This window comes from Arachis hypogaea, chromosome 20 (genome assembly GCF_003086295.3).
Source record: "Arachis hypogaea cultivar Tifrunner chromosome 20, arahy.Tifrunner.gnm2.J5K5, whole genome shotgun sequence".
Taxonomy (NCBI): domain Eukaryota; kingdom Viridiplantae; phylum Streptophyta; class Magnoliopsida; order Fabales; family Fabaceae; genus Arachis; species Arachis hypogaea.
In genome coordinates, this window is record NC_092055.1 from 134,809,241 (window position 1) to 134,826,213 (window position 16,973).

Consider the following 16,973-nt stretch of genomic DNA (forward strand, 5'->3'; position numbering starts at 1 on the left):
AAGAAGACTTCACTTACAGATTAGACACCTAATCTTATTAGTCATTTTTTAAATATTCAAACAATTACGTTGCTGCGAGTATGTGCAACTAAGAAAAAGTTTTATAGCTAATTCTTTTCAACAAACATTCGGAATAAATCACTTACCCCCCCCCCCCCCTCTTTCCTTTTCTCCTTTTTTTACCCAATCATCAACTTCTAAGGTTTGTCCAAATTATCCGTTTTATTTATTTATTTATTTATTTATTTATGAAAAAGTATAAGATACCAACTACCAATATATTATCTGCCAATTTATTATCAATAATAATTAATTATTATATTTTAAATACATATATAAAGAAACATATTCAGAAAATATATCTATAAAGACACTTTTATTAAACACAATCATAAAAAAGATATTTTTATTAGACACATCTACGAAAATACTTTCATAAAACACAATTATAAATAAGATTTGGCAGAAGTTGACAGATATGCTGTTTGTAACGTAGCGGAACTTTTTATTTATTGGGCACATTTACTTTGGTTTCTTTTGCCATTTGTCTTTGCCGTGAAGCAAGAACACCACAAAACTACAAAAGAAATGGGCCACGTGGACAACCAATTTTGCCAAATTTGTCCTTTGAGCCCCTATGATCGAACATACTTGCAAGCTTTTATTACCATCCAAGGGAAGTAACATAAAGTGATCCCTCAAACAACGTAACCCATTATTAATATCAAGAAATTTTAGTTTGCATATTCTATCTATAGATCGTTGCTATATCATAATATACATTTATTTAAGATTTTACTATATACTTTATCCTCTACCACTTTAATTTTCAACTTTAAATATGTAAAACTTGACCGATTAATTATATTGACAATTTTTTCTTAAAAAAAAAATAATTCACAATTACTTAACACATTTTCTTTTATAAAGTTTAGACTAACATAATTAGATATTTAAAAAGTTTAAGGGACTTATATTAGTTATATATAACATAAAATTGTAAAGCTAAATTGCATTTAACTTTGTAATTATCCAATTTGTCCTAATGGTTTACTTTGGTGTCAAGCATCAACTATCAATTTTGTCCAATTAGAAAAAAAAATTAAATTAAATTAAAGCTTTCAAACATAGTTCAACAAAATATTAAGTTGGATAAACTATTTTGTCCCATTACAGCTAATTCTTCTCTTCTTTAAAAAAAAAACATGATTAAGAGAAAAATAATTTAATCTAATTTAGTTATTTAATTATACTAACCAAAATTCCTTGCCATGTTGAGAAGGAAGCCTTATAAAGCTAGATAATCTTGTTTTTAATTTGTTCACAAATATCATAGTTTATAAGAAGACAATGGCAAGTGTTCTCATTTCTCCATGCCAACCCCAACTACTGAAGAATCATAGGCTACATGGTAACTGCCATACAAAATCAGCATCAAATTCAAACTTAGTGATAAAGTGTCAAAAAACTTGTTCATTCAATTATAGAAAAACTATCAATGTTCCTCTTCAAGAATTGCCAGAGGTATGTTCAGTTGATACTAAAAGTTGGTATTACTCGAACAATTAAAATTAGTTGTTCATTCAAACAACTTTTTTTATTACTGTTTGAATGAACAACTAGTTTTAACTGTTCGAACAACATTTTTTTTTTTTTGAGATTCGTCGAAATATTCACCATGTTTTCAATTTCAGGCTTCCTTTGATCATTACATGGATGACAAACACAGAGTATTCAGAGCTGTATTCCCAGACAAAGGGAGCACCAAACAGCTCAATGAGGTGATGACTTTCACATTCAAAATCTAGAAAGAAAAAATGGAAATAAATAATAATAATATTGTTGTGTTTATTACTATACAGGAAGAGTGGAGAATCAAAATGCCTCCAATACAATGTTTATTCATAAATGTATATCCAACAGCAGATGTAAGATTAACATTCAAGTCCAATGGACAAGATTATCCACCAAACATTCCTCATCATGTCACCAAAATCTTGGAGCTCCACTTTGTAAGCATGAATTATAATTCAAATTAACATATATATTGCATATCCGATCTGTGGTCGAATAACTTCTTATGCGCGACGAGTTTCTTCCTCCTTCATTTTGGCAGTTAAGGTGGGAGTTACAAGGCATAGTATCTAGGGACTTTACCTTGGATGTTAGAGGGACTTTATATCCAGAAAGGAAAGGAAATCATAGCTGGCTTAGTAATGAAATGGAGATGAAAATGAGTTTTTGTTCTTCTCCAGCAATTGCTCTCATTCCAGATAGTGTCTTGCAAGAGGCCATGCAGTTGGTAATTAAACTTTCTTTGATCACTCAATTTCCCTGTGTTTAGTATCATAAGTGTTTTAGGTTAAGAAATATAAATGTTAGAGATATAACTATTAATGTTGCCTTCTCCTATCAGCTTAAGTTTTTGGGATAAGGGTTTCGTGACAATAAAGATATATAGACAGAGATAGCACATAAAAGTTAGTGTCTTAAATTTTGTTTGATCAAATTATGTCTCTTAGTATCTCTGTATTATGAGTTTACTAGAGAATTTTATAACTTGGAGCACCTAAATGATCCTTATTTAGTTTTATTAAACTAAGTTTTTGGTGGAATGCATGATTTAACAGGTTTTCAAAAGAATGATGGATGAAATGAGGCAGGAGTTTCATGGTAAATTATTAGCAGATTATGGTAGGTTTAAGAGGGACAAATCCAAGAAGAATTCAGTTTAAAATTTGCAGCTCATTATTCAATTTAATTTGTTCTTTGGAGGATTTTACAGCCAACTGAAGGGTCAATGCCATGGCCTTGTATCAACTGTAATTCAATTCTTGTAACCTGTCAATATATGAATATGCATACAACTATTAATTACTTGCTAATTTTATTTTATGTTTTTGGCTTGTACTTAGTATGAAGTACTTATATTTTGGACAGCTTTGTTTTCTAATGGGATGGGATGCTAAAAACAGGAGAATATATTAAATATCAAAAGTTATTCTTAAAAAAAAATTAATAATAAATGCTTGCGTAAGACAAAAAATTAGTACAAGAAAAATAATTTGTATTGAAAAGTCAAAAGTTTTAAACCAATTTGGGTTAGTCAAGTGGTTAGTTCACACGTCCGTTTAGATAAGTGTCGAGAGGTTCAATCTCGCTTTGTGCATGCAACAACCTAGTGACAAATTCTTAAATTGTGTTCAAGTTTGAATTAGTCCTTGATCTGTCGAGTGAGAAATATGGTGGGAGATAAAATGCAAAAGTTCAAGTTTTGTTTTTACATTAAATATTCCGAAATTAGGAAGTTTTAAAATTTTGCATTTGTTGCTGAAAATCCGAAAAATAAACTTTAAATGATTAACTGAAATCAATACTTTTTGCGTGGTGGTCCTTTTTAGCTGGTTTAAATGGACAACCTCTTAATCTAAGATAACAGAACACGTATCCTACATATTACAGACAAGAATTTGAAACCTAACTCAAATATATTTAGGTTACTAATTGTTATTTGGATTTTGAAGTGTATAAACACATACCCATATGTTTGATGTTCGTATCTGCCGTGTTCAAATCATGCTTATTATATTATATTTTATAAGTCAGGGATATGTAAGAAATATTGTAAATTTCTTGAAACTCTGCATGATTTTGTTTTTGCTGCTGACTACTAGTGCTATTTTAACATATTTTAGAGATTGATAAATTAAGAATTGTCACATAAGTAATGAAATTTCTCAGTGTTATTAATAAAAAAATAAATGGCCAATCATAATCCCTGGGTTGCTTCAGGGAGAGAAACTCTAGTCTTGTGTCAATCCTACCATTATCTATCCATGGTACTGATAACCACAACTTTAACTTGATTTTCCTAATAATTGTATATTTATTTTTCAATTTCTCTGTGAAAATTTCTGTTTTATTGATTAGATATTCAGTTATTTTATTGTAAATTAGTTAATAGGACAAAGAGTGTGTTTAGATTTTATTAGGATAAGTATGTCTTTTGCAAGTTTATATAATATTTCGTAGCAGATGTTTGCCCTTAAGAAGATGATCCACGACGAAAGATTAGTTGATGCATTCGCCCACGGATATCCTTGGCCGTAGGATTGGATTTTTAGTTGTTTAAATAATGAAGAATGATTGAAAATCATAAATTATCCTCCTAATTATCTTTCCAATTATTACTCATAAACAATCATTCTCGTATGTTTGTTGTTTAGAATATTGTTGTCTCTAATATTTCAAGATGATTGCTAGGATACCTTTGAACTTTGGTCAATCTAGGGCAAGTTATGGTATCCTATTTGTATATATTTTAATTATTAAATAACTTCTATCGTTATTTCATATTGCTATTTTTAAAATATAAAAATAAAAAAGAAGCTCATATTTGTGTTCTCAACATCAAGATACAAGAGATTTAAATTCTTTGGATAGAGATATTATGTTGTAAACAATATATTCATTCATACAAATTCTTTGAAGCCCTCATACCAAGCAAGTCACAACCAATGGCATTCAACTTCACTTCAGTGAATAACAGGCTTTAAGGGATGTGCTCTAAGGTTTTTCAAGTCCAGGTTTGAATCCAAATCTTCATCTAGTTCACCAACAACGCTTCTGCAATGGAAAAAGGACACAAGTTTTAGGGTGCAGAGATATATGCAACAACAAGAAATGTTTATGTTGAGAAGAACATACATGTTGTCACCCCTAATGATGTACAAGCCTAGAACAAGTTGCTGGACACCTTCCTGCCAATAGAAAACAGAATGAGGTCATCAATGAACTACATACAGAGCAAAATATTCACCGTTTTATAGTAAGTTGCATCTAGAAAGGAACTAAATGGCTAAAATACAATCTGATCGAGTCTTGAAGGATTTTATTCTAATCACACAACAATAAAGAATAAACTACCATTTTATACCTTGAAATAATTGAGCACTGATAATTCCAACAATGAAAAATATAAACTAACTCCATACCCATCAAAGATTAAGTCAACAAAAGTACCCAAAATGGGATGTTCATTGGGTAGTTTTATCTCTTTCAGGTTAGAATTGTAACGCTTAAATCTTTGATGTTAAGACATGGTAATTTATTCCAACAAATAAATTATAGCTCGAATTTTAAAGAGAAGCATGTAACTTGTACCCAAATAGTATGAAACTTGATGTTTGATTCACTGTGCTTTACAGTCAATGTTTCACAACAAAGAACTGTTAATTCCTAGCACCGCAATCCAGTTTGATTGTTCTAAGTGAGGTTAAAATATTAAGTTCATTGAAGTCATACACTCATACTTGTTAACCCAACGATCTTAGAAAATTTCCTGCAGAATTCCATTAATACCTTGGTAGAATAAACTCGTTCGTGAGACTCATCCAGAATAATGTTTGTAGCCTGGTCAAAACCCTTCAGGATTCCCTGAACAAATAAAGCAATGTAACTACAAGTTCGGACCAACAATAGCCATTTACACACAACATACTACCAATCGATAATTCATAGAAATGATAAATCTTACTACTATATTCCGCCCGTCATTTGTGATGACTGAAATTGTTTCTGCCGAAACACAACCACCAAAATATTCAGTAAAAGCTAGCGACTGGAATGTATTAAGCATACTTCACAAAATTACATATGAAAATAATATGTTTAGCAAACAATATAACTATATCAAGAGTTGAAGATAGCATACGATCAACAAGAGACTCAAGTCCAGGCCCATCTGACATCTTGCAAGAACTTGTTTAATTTGTAGTCACACTTATTGTCACACCTGTGTAAAAGATTCAATGTCAATAAAACAATGTTGCATAGAGCCAGTTAAACTGGGATATCAAAAAGAAGATATTGTAAACCAATTAAAGATAGTTCATGAACAGACACAAAATCACCACAAATCAGTTTCGAAATCATTATTAACCCATAAATCAAAAGCGCACAGTTCCATGATCATCATTCACTAAGAGTCACTGACATAATAAATACAAACATGAAGTGCACTTGAAACATGTGCACATATGGAGTGTTCAGTAGACAGATTGAGTTTTCAATCCCAGGAATGCTTTCCCCAGCAATAACTTGCCCAGGCATGATATTTAACTGTTTGGTAGATGGATTAATTTCAAGGGAATCTTAAAAAAATATGTCTGGGAACGAAGATCGTTGTGTTTGACAAACACTGATAATCCCAGGAATATAAGACAATTTTCCAAAAATACCCCTAACAATTTGTTAAAGAGGCACTTTACAAATTATACACTAAAACATCACCAAAAAATGCACCACACCCAATGTTACTTTGGTCATGAAAATTTTTGCATTTTTATAAAGTAATTCATCAAATCACATTCATAGGACATCTGAACTTCAGCAGTTTCATGATATAAGAATAAAAAAAGTTGCATTTCCTCAGACCATTACTAGTTAGTTTACATACAAATAGGCAATTAATTTGAATTTGTATGGATCAATCATCTTTCAAGTGCTTCTCTAGGAGATTACTATTTGCAGATCATTCTTCTGTAATCTGCACGAGATACAGTCTATTGGCACCAATTAAAAACACATTCAACAAAAAAAATAAAACCCCCTCAAAACATCTACTCTACTAAAGCATAATCGCATTAAAGACAATAGCATTAAAGACAGTGATAACTTTTATCACATAAGAAAGCACTGGTGAAGATGCTAAACCATGTCATCTTCATTGGTCTAAGAAACAATATAACAAAAAAAAAAAAAAAAGAAAGAGGAGCAGTGGAGGTACAGAAATGGATCAGAAATGCAACAAAAATATATAAACAAAGAAAGGAGAAAAAAAGGGCGGACGAATGCAAAAGCGACAGCCGGGAAGCAGAAAAGAAACAAAGAAATAGAACACACAAAACAACCAAATAATACACTTGGAAGTGTGAGACTTAAACGGCTGAGCAGCGGAGAAACAGCAACAAAAACATAAATAGGCACCGAAAACCAAACCAGATGACGAACCGTTTTTAGATACAAGTTCAGGGGTTCGTTTAACAAGGTATAAACCAGAATAGCCAGGTTATAATAAAAGAACATAAAAATCATAAATAAGCACACAAAAGTATAAAAATATTCTAATGTAAATCCAAAAAATGGACAAAAATTAAACATTCGTAATCATTTGCCAAATCACATTACATAGTCCGACGTAGGCTGTGGCTCATATAAGGGCAACACAAGTCTCAACTCTCAAATTTACAAAGGCAAATAGCCAAATATCAGAAGACATCTTCAAAGTTTACCATCAATCATCAAAATCCACAAAAATTTGTTAGTGTTTTTTTTCATTGGGATAATTTTCACATTCATTTCTATTTCCAAAATCTTGACCAGAAGAATCAAGACATGAATCATGAAATGTAATAGCGCCAATTTGATCAATAGCAACATCATCTAACAAGTAACAACATAGCAGCAATAACAACACAACAGCAGGCAGCAGCCGCAACAAAAACTCGAGCAACATATCAGCAATAACAACTCAACACCACAGCAACAGAAAATTACAAATTAAAAGTTCAATAAAAAAGCAAAGAATACGACCAGAGCAAGGGATCATATGACCTACCCGAACTGAGGAAACGACGGAAGAACGACGCAGCCGAAGCAAGGGACAAGACCGCGCGACGGGAGTTGGCGACGGGAGTCGACGACGGGAGGAAGGAAAGAGACTGAAGCTGTGAACCCAGAAACGCGATGGCGCGGGATCAGAGAGACAGAAGGAAGCGAAGGGAGAATGGAGGTTGAGGGTTTAGGGTTTACTGGGTTTGGGGACAATTAGGGCCGGTAACAAACTTTGGATTGCACACCAAAGGGCATTTTAGTAATTCTATAATTTGCTGTGCGCATTACCTACGAAAAAGTATAATTCAATGTATTTTTGTTAATAAAATGCTAAGATGAGATAACAATTAACTGAGAAGCCAACGAGTTCTAATTCAAATAGGATAGTCTCTTCATATTTATTTAGAGATCACGAGATATGAAGAGATTTAAATTTACAATTTTTAAGTAGGTAAAAAAAGACTGTATTATTTGAGCTATATATTTTATTGGCCTATCATATGACATGTTATTAGAATAAAAAATTTAAGACCAATTTGATCATAGAATAAAAATTAACACTTTAACAAATAAATTTTCTTTTTATTTCTATTTAGTAACAAATTTAATAAATATTTGTACTATTAAATTTTAATATTATATTCAAATAACTTAGAATTAAAAGAAAACAATTTTAATTCCTTTTAGAATATAAATTAAATGTGTGATTATTATATATTAGTTCACAAATTTTTTAATTAAATATATGTTTTTTAGGGTTGCAAAATTCACATAATTATATCTTTATTTTAGTGATAAACTCTTCTGTTTATATTTGTAAAATAAACAAATATCTCATTAACAAGTTTCCAAGACATTAATTTGCTGTTGTATGATACTATGATCACATATTTACACTTAAAAAAATGGTTCAAAAAGTTGTTAACGAAATATTTAATTATTGTAACAAAAATGAAAAATAGAAAACTTAAGCGCCATAGTAAAATTTACCAAATTTAAGAGGCCAATATATACTTATATAGATCTGAATGTGGTAGCAGATCTACATGATTCCGATATGCTAGAAGATCAATAACGAATGTTAGGACGACGACTTATTCCTACCCGGTGTTATAGTTACATTCTGCTTGGAAATTGAGTCTGTATTAATATTAAATAAGAATAGAATTACAGAAATTAGACTAATTGGTAATTGCCACAACTGGGAGATTTTACTTTGAAGAGATTTTAAACCTACAAGTATACTTTTATGGGAAACTTTATACATAGCTTTCACTAAAATATCTACACTACTGGATCAATGGATTAACAGGTATATCTCATCCTTCCCCAACACTCCTACCAAGCTCCCATCCCTGCTGAATTCACCAATAGTCAGAGCAAGAACAAGAACCTTGCTTGAAACTATGAAACCGATATCGATCTCGGACCACGATTTCACGGTTGTATACATAAGATGCAATCTTCATAGCAGAATGACAGTCTTGGCAAATCCTTAGGTTCTTGAAAATGTGTATTGGAGAACCTGATGGAGTGCTTGTTAGGCCAAAAGCAAGTGCAAGCTTCTCACTATGAGTGAACAACACTTGTTCTACCTCCTCCAATGCCTCAGTGCAATCATCCCTGGTGGAACAACCAAACAAAACCTGAGAACTTGTATTGGGAACATAGCCACCCAACCTCAACCGGCGAATCATGTCATCTAGCATCATGTAAATCCCTGCAGTTTGCGGGTGAGACTTATCGCCGGCGATGAACTGATGAAGCTGGCCACCAACATACATTGAGCTCGTTCCTGGCACCTTTTTGATACCCCTTTTCTTAAGAACCTTCCTGAAGAAATTTGCCTTTTCCTCTTTCCCAGACAAGGCATACATGTTGGAAAGCAAGACATGATACTCAGTGTTATATGGATCCATCTGAACCAACTCTCTCATAATCTGTTCCCCAAGCTTCACCTTCCCATGTGTGTAACAAGAGCCAAAAAGAGACCCCAGAACAACTTCATTTGGAGCAAATGGCATGCTTTTAATAAAAGCTTCGGCTTCTTCCAATCGTCCGGCTCGACCAAGGAGGTCCACCATGCAAGCATAATGCTCCATTTCCGGATTTATCCCATGAATGGACTCAAGCTCGTTGAAGTACTTCCAACCGAGATCAACCATACCCGAATGACTGCAAGCACTCAACAAGGCCAAGAAAGTCAAACCATCAGGGCTCACTCCTTCTCCGATCATGGAATCAAACATATCCACCACATCCTTTCCCTTCCCATGCATGGCCAACCCACCAATCATGGCATTCCACGCCACTACATTTCTCCTTGGCATGTTCCTGAACACAACCAAGGCAGCACCAATCCTCCCACACTTTGCATACATGTCAACCAACCCAGTTCCCACCATGACACCCACATCCCACCCAATTTCCTTCACAGCATACCCATGAACCCACCTCCCCAAGCTCACATCCCCAGACCGCGAACAAGCCGAAAGAATCGAACAAAGGCTTACACCATTCAACACAAACCCACACCCAAAAATCATCTCCCTCAAAAGCTCAAAAGCCTCCCTAGTCATCCCATTCTCAACATACCCCACAATCATCACAGTCCAAGCAACCTCATTCCTCTCCGGCATTTCATCGAACACCTTCCGCCCATTCTCCAAACCCTCCCCTTTCACCACACCTTCCAAGACCACAGTCCAAGACACCACACTCTTCAACCCCATATCCTCGAAAACTCTTCTAACCCCATCCACAAGCCCACACTTCACATAAACATCCATCAAAGCATTGCAGACTCTAACACACCCAGAAACCCCAAGCTTCACCACAAGTGCATGAAGCTGCGAGCCCGTTTTGACGCAGCCGAGATGGGAGCACTTGGTGAGGACGCAGAGTACGGAGACGGGGTCAAGGGGGAGGGCGAGGGAGCGCATTTCGGAGAAAAGGCGAAGGGCATGGTTGGGGTTAGTGGCAGAGATGAGGGCAGTGTAGTCGACGGAGTCTTTGTGGGAGTTGGGGATTTGATGGAAGAGGTGGATGGCATGGGAGAGGGAGAGGGAGGAGAGAGAGTAGAGGTGGAAGAGGGCGTTGAGGAGGGAGTGGGGGTCGGAGGAGGTGGGTGGCAGGAGGCCAGAGACGAGGGCGGCGGCGTGGAGCTGGGTGGCGGTGCGGGGGGAGGAGGTGCGGGCGCAGCGGCGGAGGAGGGCGCGGAGGTGGAGGGCGGGGGTATGGTGGGCGTGTGGGAGTGTCCATGTCATACCATTTACCACTTCAATCAATTTTAGAAGGGTGTACGTATTAATATTAAAAAGGTTATACCAAATTCAACCATGATTAAAAATACCTTTTTCTACCCATGGCTGTTTTGATACTAATATGTGATGAATGGTTGATGAGGCGGAAATGTGTTTTTATTTATCAGATTAGTTTCGTTGGCTACTAATCCGAGAACCTTTCATTGAGTCCTGTTGCTGTAAATTACTTTCGTCTTGTCTGATGTACAAATGTTGAGAATAACTGAAAACAGATTTAATCCTCCCTTCTGAACACTCATTTATTGAATTTGTGCCACCAATCCTGATATTAAAAGAAAGAAAAAGTATAGGTAGAAAATGAAAAAATTAAACAATGTGAATAATAGATATATCGGATGTTCAATTTACTAAGTGTGTGAATAGTTATTCTAATATTAAGATTTAGGTGAGTAATTGGAGTGTAGTGTGTTTTACTTGAATTGAGCCGATTTTAGGATCTGTTGTTCATGTTGTTCAAAAAAGTTATTGGTTACCTAGCATAACCCAAAAAAAAATTATGTTTGCATCATGTTTTGTCTACACCTCCTTTTTATTGTATAAAAACAAACTTTTTATCTTCTCAGTTCTTATCTATTACTTTTAATTAAAAAAATGAAAGGCGTGCAAGAGTAGTATGAACAAAAATGGTGCATATAACATTCCTTTGATATTAACTTCTAATGTGAATACATTAGGCATCAGTTGATCAGAGATCAAGATTAATGATGTCAACTGAGAGGCTGAACAAGATCAGTGAAAGAGTTGAGGACAGTAGAAGAACAATGCTGGAAACAAAAGAGCTTGATGTTTCAATTCTTCAAGATTTGCACTAGCAACGACAATTCCTGTTACATGTGCACAGTAAGATAACATTTTTTATAATGTTTAATATGCATCTGTGATTCTATTGATAAGCACGTTTGTCTTGAAAATATCGTGTTTTATGATGTTTATTATGATGGGACTTGGAATTTTGAAAACTTATTCACCCCAATTTCCGAGGATATTAAATCTTTTTTGGAGGCTATTCCTCTTCCTAAAAGGAGTGTGAATAAATCAAGTTAGATTTGGAAAGCTGCTTCGAAGGGTTATACTACCAAAAGCAGGTACACTTGGCTTGCGCATATGAAATTTCAATGGAGAGGTGACAGAAATTGAAAGTGGCTATGGAAGCTTTTCATTCCGAAAAATGTCAAATTCTTCTTTTGGTTTGCATTGCATGATACCATTCCCACTAATGTCTTTCGTCATAAAAGGAGCCTAGTAGTGAGTGACCTTTATAATAAATGTGGTAATGAGTCTGAATCTGTGTTACATTGTCTTCGGGATTGTTCCACTGCTCGTGATATATGGAATTCTTTAGGTCTTTCTATTGTTGAACATGCTAATGCTTCTAACTTCCGATCCTGGATTACTAGCGTTATTAATGGTAAAGAGGAAGTAGTGGCTGCTGGAATTTGGTGGATTTAACGGAATAGATGTAATAATCTCTTCAACCGGAATGAACCTTGGCCTAGGAGGAAAATCTCTTGCCTTGCTATTGGTGAATGAGTTGAAAAGGGTGAAGAAGGATAGAAACTTTTGGGATTATGCAGTCCAAAATTTTTTGTGGCAGCCACCCCCGAAATGTTCTTAAGGTCAACTTAAGGTCAACTGTGATGCTAGTGTTCTCCCGGACTCTCTTGTAGCGGGCTTTGGGTGCGTTATCCGTGATCATTATGGCACCTGGGTGCTAAGTAGCTCGAGGCGTTTGCCCTTTGATTCAGTTTTCAGGAATGAGTTGTTGACAATTTGGAATGGTCTTATGATTGCCTGTAAAGTTGGTTATAATTCACTAATTCTCTTATTTGTGAAACTTGGTTATAATTCACTAATTCTCTTATTTGTGAAACTGATTCTATGAAAGTGTATCTTTACTAAACAATATTATTATGGAAGTGTATTTTTACTAAACAATATTATCAACTATTTCATTCGGTATAGATTCAGCCAAGTGATGGCCTCAGGCAGATTTTGTTAAAGGATTATGCTGTGTAGTTTTTCGGGGTTGTGTTCCTATTTATTTTGATTTTTGTTAGACACCAAAAAATATGGATGCTGAATTCTTATAAAACTTATTTTTTTTTTCCAGATGATGGTAATGTGGTTGGCAAGGAACCCAAAGAATTAACAAGTAGCAATGATAATGTTGGAAGGCGAATTTATGTGGCTCTGGAGAATGTTGATTGTTGAGTAAGATCCTAAGTGGGTATGTTTAATATATGGCCAAAAAATATACAACTAAGTTTATTGCCTCATCATATATACATGCATAATGTCATTGTAGATGTCTTGTGTAGGCAATTTCGTAGGAACAGTATTGTGTGGATATGTTAGTGCCTATTCTCGTTCAAATTTGAACAGCATAACCACAGACAGTTGTAGTTTCTTGAATAAATTCATCCAAATATCATGTGGAAGGGGGAGTAAAATCAAATCATCAAATTCCTTACATTACAAAGCTGGCATAACACACATGCCATACATTGAAAAAAGCACTGCACAACACACCATCTTTGTCCAAGCACTCTCAATTGACATAATCGAAACCGAAAGAGGGGCAAGAACAAGGAAAATAATGCTAGTCTTGTATCTTGTGACCCAATCCAATAAGAAGTCATAATTGGCTATTTTGCAAGTTTGAAGTATAGAATCAAGGCTATAGCAACAACTAGGACGAACACAATGAAGCTGATAATCCATTTGTTCCTGTCCATCCTTCTTGACATGTTGGTCAAAATTTTCTTACTCTTGCCTATGTTATCATCCACACCATGAAGCTGCAACAAAGAATATTATAATATAGATCAAGACTACATAAATGATGGTCCCATAGTCACCAGCATATAGAAATTACTGGCATAGAACACGATATTTTCAAGACAAACTTAAATATCAAAAGAATCACAGACGCATATTAAACATTATAGAAAAGGTTACCGTATTGTGTGCATGCAACAGGGATTGTCGTTGCGAGTGCAAATCTTGAAGAATTGAAACACCAAGCTCTTCTGTTTCCAGCATTGTTCTTCTACTGTCCTTAACTCTTTCACTGGTCTTGTTCAGCCTCTCAGTTGACATCATTAATCTTGATCTCTGATCAGCTGATGCCTAATGCATTCACATTAGAAGTTAATATCAAAGGAATGTTAGATGCACCATTTTTGTTCATACCACTCTTGTACGCCTTTCATTTTTTGTATTAAAAGTAATTGATAAGAAGTGAGAGAAGATAAAAAGTTTGCTTTTATACGATAAAAAGAAGGGGTACAAAGGAGGTGTACACAAAACACGATGCAAACATAATTTCTTTTAATATCAGGTTTGGTGGCACAAATTCAATAAACAAGTGTTCAGAAGGGAGGATTAAATCTGCTTTCAGTTATTCTCAACATTTGTACATCAGACAAGAAGAAAGTAATTTACAGCAATAGGACTCAATGAAAGGTTCTAGGATTAGTAGCCATCGAAACTAATCTGATAAATAAAAACACATTTCCACCTCATCTACCATTCATCACATATTAGTAAGTATCAAAGCAGCCATGGGTAGAAAAAGGTATTTTAATCATATTATGATCTACTTAGATAAACATTATGCTTACTATTTTGGTTTTAGTCCACTTCACTAGGAATTAGGAAATAACCATCAACAGAATTAAAACATACATTTTACAATTTATTCACCATGAAAGGTTGCTTCTCTTTCTCTAAGGCTTTAAATCCTTTCCTTAAGTACAAAAAATGATATAGAAAATCATACTGTGCCTGTTTTAAATGAATATGTTTCCTGCAAACCTTATGTTTGAAGATTCAACAGCATGTAATCACAATCAATTATCATTGAACATCAATAAGGGCTGTAAAATAAAGGAATTATACCGTCATAGCATCTGCCATGCCTGATTCCAACAACTCATCCCGTGCAGAGGGGTTCAAGTTACCAGATACAATTTTTTTAACTTCGCTTTTAAGATTGTTGAGATCAGATTTATACTCCCGCAACTTAGCAAGAAGAACAGCCTTGATATTTGGCTGCAAACTTCTTGCCTCAAGGTCCATCTTTCGGATCTACAAATTCACTAGCAAAACCATATCAGAATCCCATATTTCCTTAAAAAAATGTATTATAAAGAGTTGTAGAAAGTACCAAAGCTTCTGCTTCATCAATTCCAGTCTTTACTTCCGAAACTTTTTGCTTCTTTTGCTCTGCAGATTAAACAAAAAATTAATAAAAATTATTGATTGAATATACATAACTCAACACTTCAGAAAGGGACAAGACATTCCTTAATCATGACCATACTAGGAGCTGGGAGGCCTCGGAAATTGCTTTCACAATACCATTACAAAATATCTTGAAAGCAATAAACAGAACGAGTCTGTCATTTCTGTAATGATAAGTGAAAACTGAAAGCTTATAAACTAAGGGGGGAAAATCACCTTTCCGTAGGCAATCTATTTCTAGGAACAACAAATTTTGCATCAATATTGCTTTGGAACTTTGGTCGAAACTCGAAAGGAGATATACAACAATAACTTAAAGAGACCTATGTCCTAGAGAATATTATGTACCATTATCCGAATTTACACATTCTAAACGGTCAAAAAAAAAAAAAAAGATAGAAAGAGAGGACTCAGATTAATTAACCTATAGTCTTGTAGATACTGATGAAGACACTAAACTCTTCAATCAATAACATTCAAAACAATCACACTGACTAAAAACCACAAAGTATCAACCCAAAGAAGATGATTCAATAAAAACAACAATAAGCGTAAGATCAATAAAAAATCAGCAAATACCTCCATTAAGAGAAGCAGCCGCAGTGCACTTCTTCGATAGATTCGCCGATAACTCACAGTACTGGCGCTCGTATCCCTCGAATACGTTGCTCATCGTCGATAACCTTATACGCCCTCTGCTCGATTCACGATCAACAATAACAAAAAAAATGAACCAATTAAAAGAACGAAAGCATCAATTAATAATTTAGCTCAACGAAATTCAAACTATTAGGATCCAAAATCAGGCATAGAAACCCTAATTCAATCAACACAATAAATGAATAAATAAATAACAAAAGAAGAGGAACGGAAACTGATCGAAAAATTCAAGGTAGAGGAGTGAATCGAACCTGCTATGGCCGGAGGAGTGGAAACGACGGCAGAGAATTGGGCGGAGAGAGGTGGATGCGTTTTGTTTGGGAGAAGGAATAAAACGACAATGGAAGGAATATTAGTGGAGGATGAATGGTAAGTGGGATTGTTGCGGTCAGAATTCTGACGTTACTGAGTCTTGCGTTTTCTCTTTTATGTGATTGGAGGATTGGCCGATTGGAGAGTATGACTAGGAGGCCCTCATGACTTTTTCATAGGAAACACTTTTACATAGAGGAAAAATATTGAGTTTAATTAGCATATCTTTACATAAAAGAGATTATGTTATCTATCACATTAAGTCGTTAATGCAATAAAAATTAAAAGCATTTGTTACTTAGACAATAGGATGAGTTTGATTATTGTGCATGTTTGAGAGAGATATAAATATAGTGATACATATCCTTCATTTGGTTTAGGAAGATACAAATATTTGATGCACAAGAATAAATATAAATATATAAAATTTAGATTATACTACATGTACATTAAAATTAATTATCAAAATCAGTTATTAATATAAAATATATGCTAGAATATAAATATATGTTAAAAATAAATTAAATCACATATATATTTATGCACAAATATATTAGTGGCTGATTTTAGTGGTTAATTTTAGTGTACGAATATCATTTTTGATAAAATTTGTGTATCACTTTTAAGTTAAGACACTGTTCTTATATGGATATCTGAAGGGAGAGCTCAATTTCTGGGAATCGACACCGAGTTGTTATCTCCGGTGCCGACCTTTGAGCCTTGTGGAAGTCCGAGCTTTACTCCGAGGAGATGTCCAATTGCGTAGAGCGTGAGCAAGAAATAAGGGGGGAGTGTACCTGCAAAGACACTCCGAAACTT

The 16,973-nt window shown here is 34.5% G+C and overlaps 4 protein-coding genes across 4 annotated transcripts; 1 reads left to right on the forward strand and 3 right to left on the reverse strand.

The window, feature by feature from the left end:
* Positions 1–584: 584 nt before the first annotated feature.
* Positions 585–2,877, forward strand: LOC112786850 (uncharacterized). Its single transcript, XM_025830222.3, has 5 exons — positions 585–1,524; positions 1,695–1,781; positions 1,863–2,012; positions 2,117–2,302; positions 2,631–2,877. Exons 1-5 carry the CDS (start codon positions 1,351–1,353, stop codon positions 2,733–2,735), a joined length of 702 nt encoding a protein of 233 aa, XP_025686007.1. The 5' UTR covers positions 585–1,350; the 3' UTR covers positions 2,736–2,877.
* A 1,493-nt stretch (positions 2,878–4,370) lies between these two features.
* Positions 4,371–7,962, reverse strand: LOC112784794 (sm-like protein LSM8). Its single transcript, XM_025828120.3, has 6 exons — positions 7,619–7,962; positions 5,714–5,794; positions 5,537–5,577; positions 5,362–5,436; positions 4,708–4,760; positions 4,371–4,626 (listed from the first exon to the last, which is right to left on the reverse strand). Exons 2-6 carry the CDS (start codon positions 5,748–5,750, stop codon positions 4,536–4,538), a joined length of 297 nt encoding a protein of 98 aa, XP_025683905.1. The 5' UTR covers positions 5,751–5,794; positions 7,619–7,962; the 3' UTR covers positions 4,371–4,535.
* Positions 7,963–8,738: 776 nt separating this feature from the next.
* On the reverse strand, positions 8,739–11,140 carry LOC112784174 (pentatricopeptide repeat-containing protein At5g15340, mitochondrial). Its single transcript, XM_025827293.3, has one exon. The coding sequence runs from the start codon at positions 10,878–10,880 to the stop codon at positions 8,979–8,981; it is 1,902 nt and encodes a 633-aa protein (XP_025683078.1). The 5' UTR covers positions 10,881–11,140; the 3' UTR covers positions 8,739–8,978.
* A 2,200-nt stretch (positions 11,141–13,340) lies between these two features.
* Positions 13,341–16,485, reverse strand: LOC112783634 (vesicle transport v-SNARE 13). Its single transcript, XM_025826669.2, has 6 exons — positions 16,094–16,485; positions 15,762–15,877; positions 15,106–15,164; positions 14,838–15,026; positions 13,896–14,066; positions 13,341–13,735 (listed from the first exon to the last, which is right to left on the reverse strand). Exons 2-6 carry the CDS (start codon positions 15,853–15,855, stop codon positions 13,583–13,585), a joined length of 666 nt encoding a protein of 221 aa, XP_025682454.1. The 5' UTR covers positions 15,856–15,877; positions 16,094–16,485; the 3' UTR covers positions 13,341–13,582.
* Between the last annotated feature and the right edge of the window lie 488 nt (positions 16,486–16,973).

Bases quoted from the DNA above. Each gene is read 5' to 3' on its own strand.
- LOC112786850 (XM_025830222.3), top strand. From the start codon at position 1,351: ATGGCAAGTGTTCTCATTTCTCCATGCCAACCCCAACTACTGAAGAAT. The intron at 1,525-1,694 runs GTATGTTCAGTT...TTTCAATTTCAG, and splicing joins CTCTTCAAGAATTGCCAGAG to GCTTCCTTTGATCATTACAT. The intron at 1,782-1,862 runs GTGATGACTTTC...ATTACTATACAG, and splicing joins GCACCAAACAGCTCAATGAG to GAAGAGTGGAGAATCAAAAT.
- LOC112784794 (XM_025828120.3), bottom strand. From the start codon at position 5,750: ATGTCAGATGGGCCTGGACTTGAGTCTCTTGTTGATC. The intron at 5,578-5,713 runs GTATGCTATCTT...GTGTTTCGGCAG, and splicing joins ACTTGAGTCTCTTGTTGATC to AAACAATTTCAGTCATCACA. The intron at 4,761-5,361 runs GTATTAATGGAA...TTCTATTGGCAG, and splicing joins AACGAGTTTATTCTACCAAG to GAAGGTGTCCAGCAACTTGT.
- LOC112784174 (XM_025827293.3), bottom strand. From the start codon at position 10,880: ATGACATGGACACTCCCACACGCCCACCATACCCCCGCCCTCCACCTC.
- LOC112783634 (XM_025826669.2), bottom strand. From the start codon at position 15,855: ATGAGCAACGTATTCGAGGGATACGAGCGCCAGTACTGTGAGTTATCG. The intron at 15,165-15,761 runs GTATTTGCTGAT...TTTAATCTGCAG, and splicing joins GGCTGCTTCTCTTAATGGAG to AGCAAAAGAAGCAAAAAGTT. The intron at 15,027-15,105 runs GTACTTTCTACA...GTGAATTTGTAG, and splicing joins TTGATGAAGCAGAAGCTTTG to ATCCGAAAGATGGACCTTGA.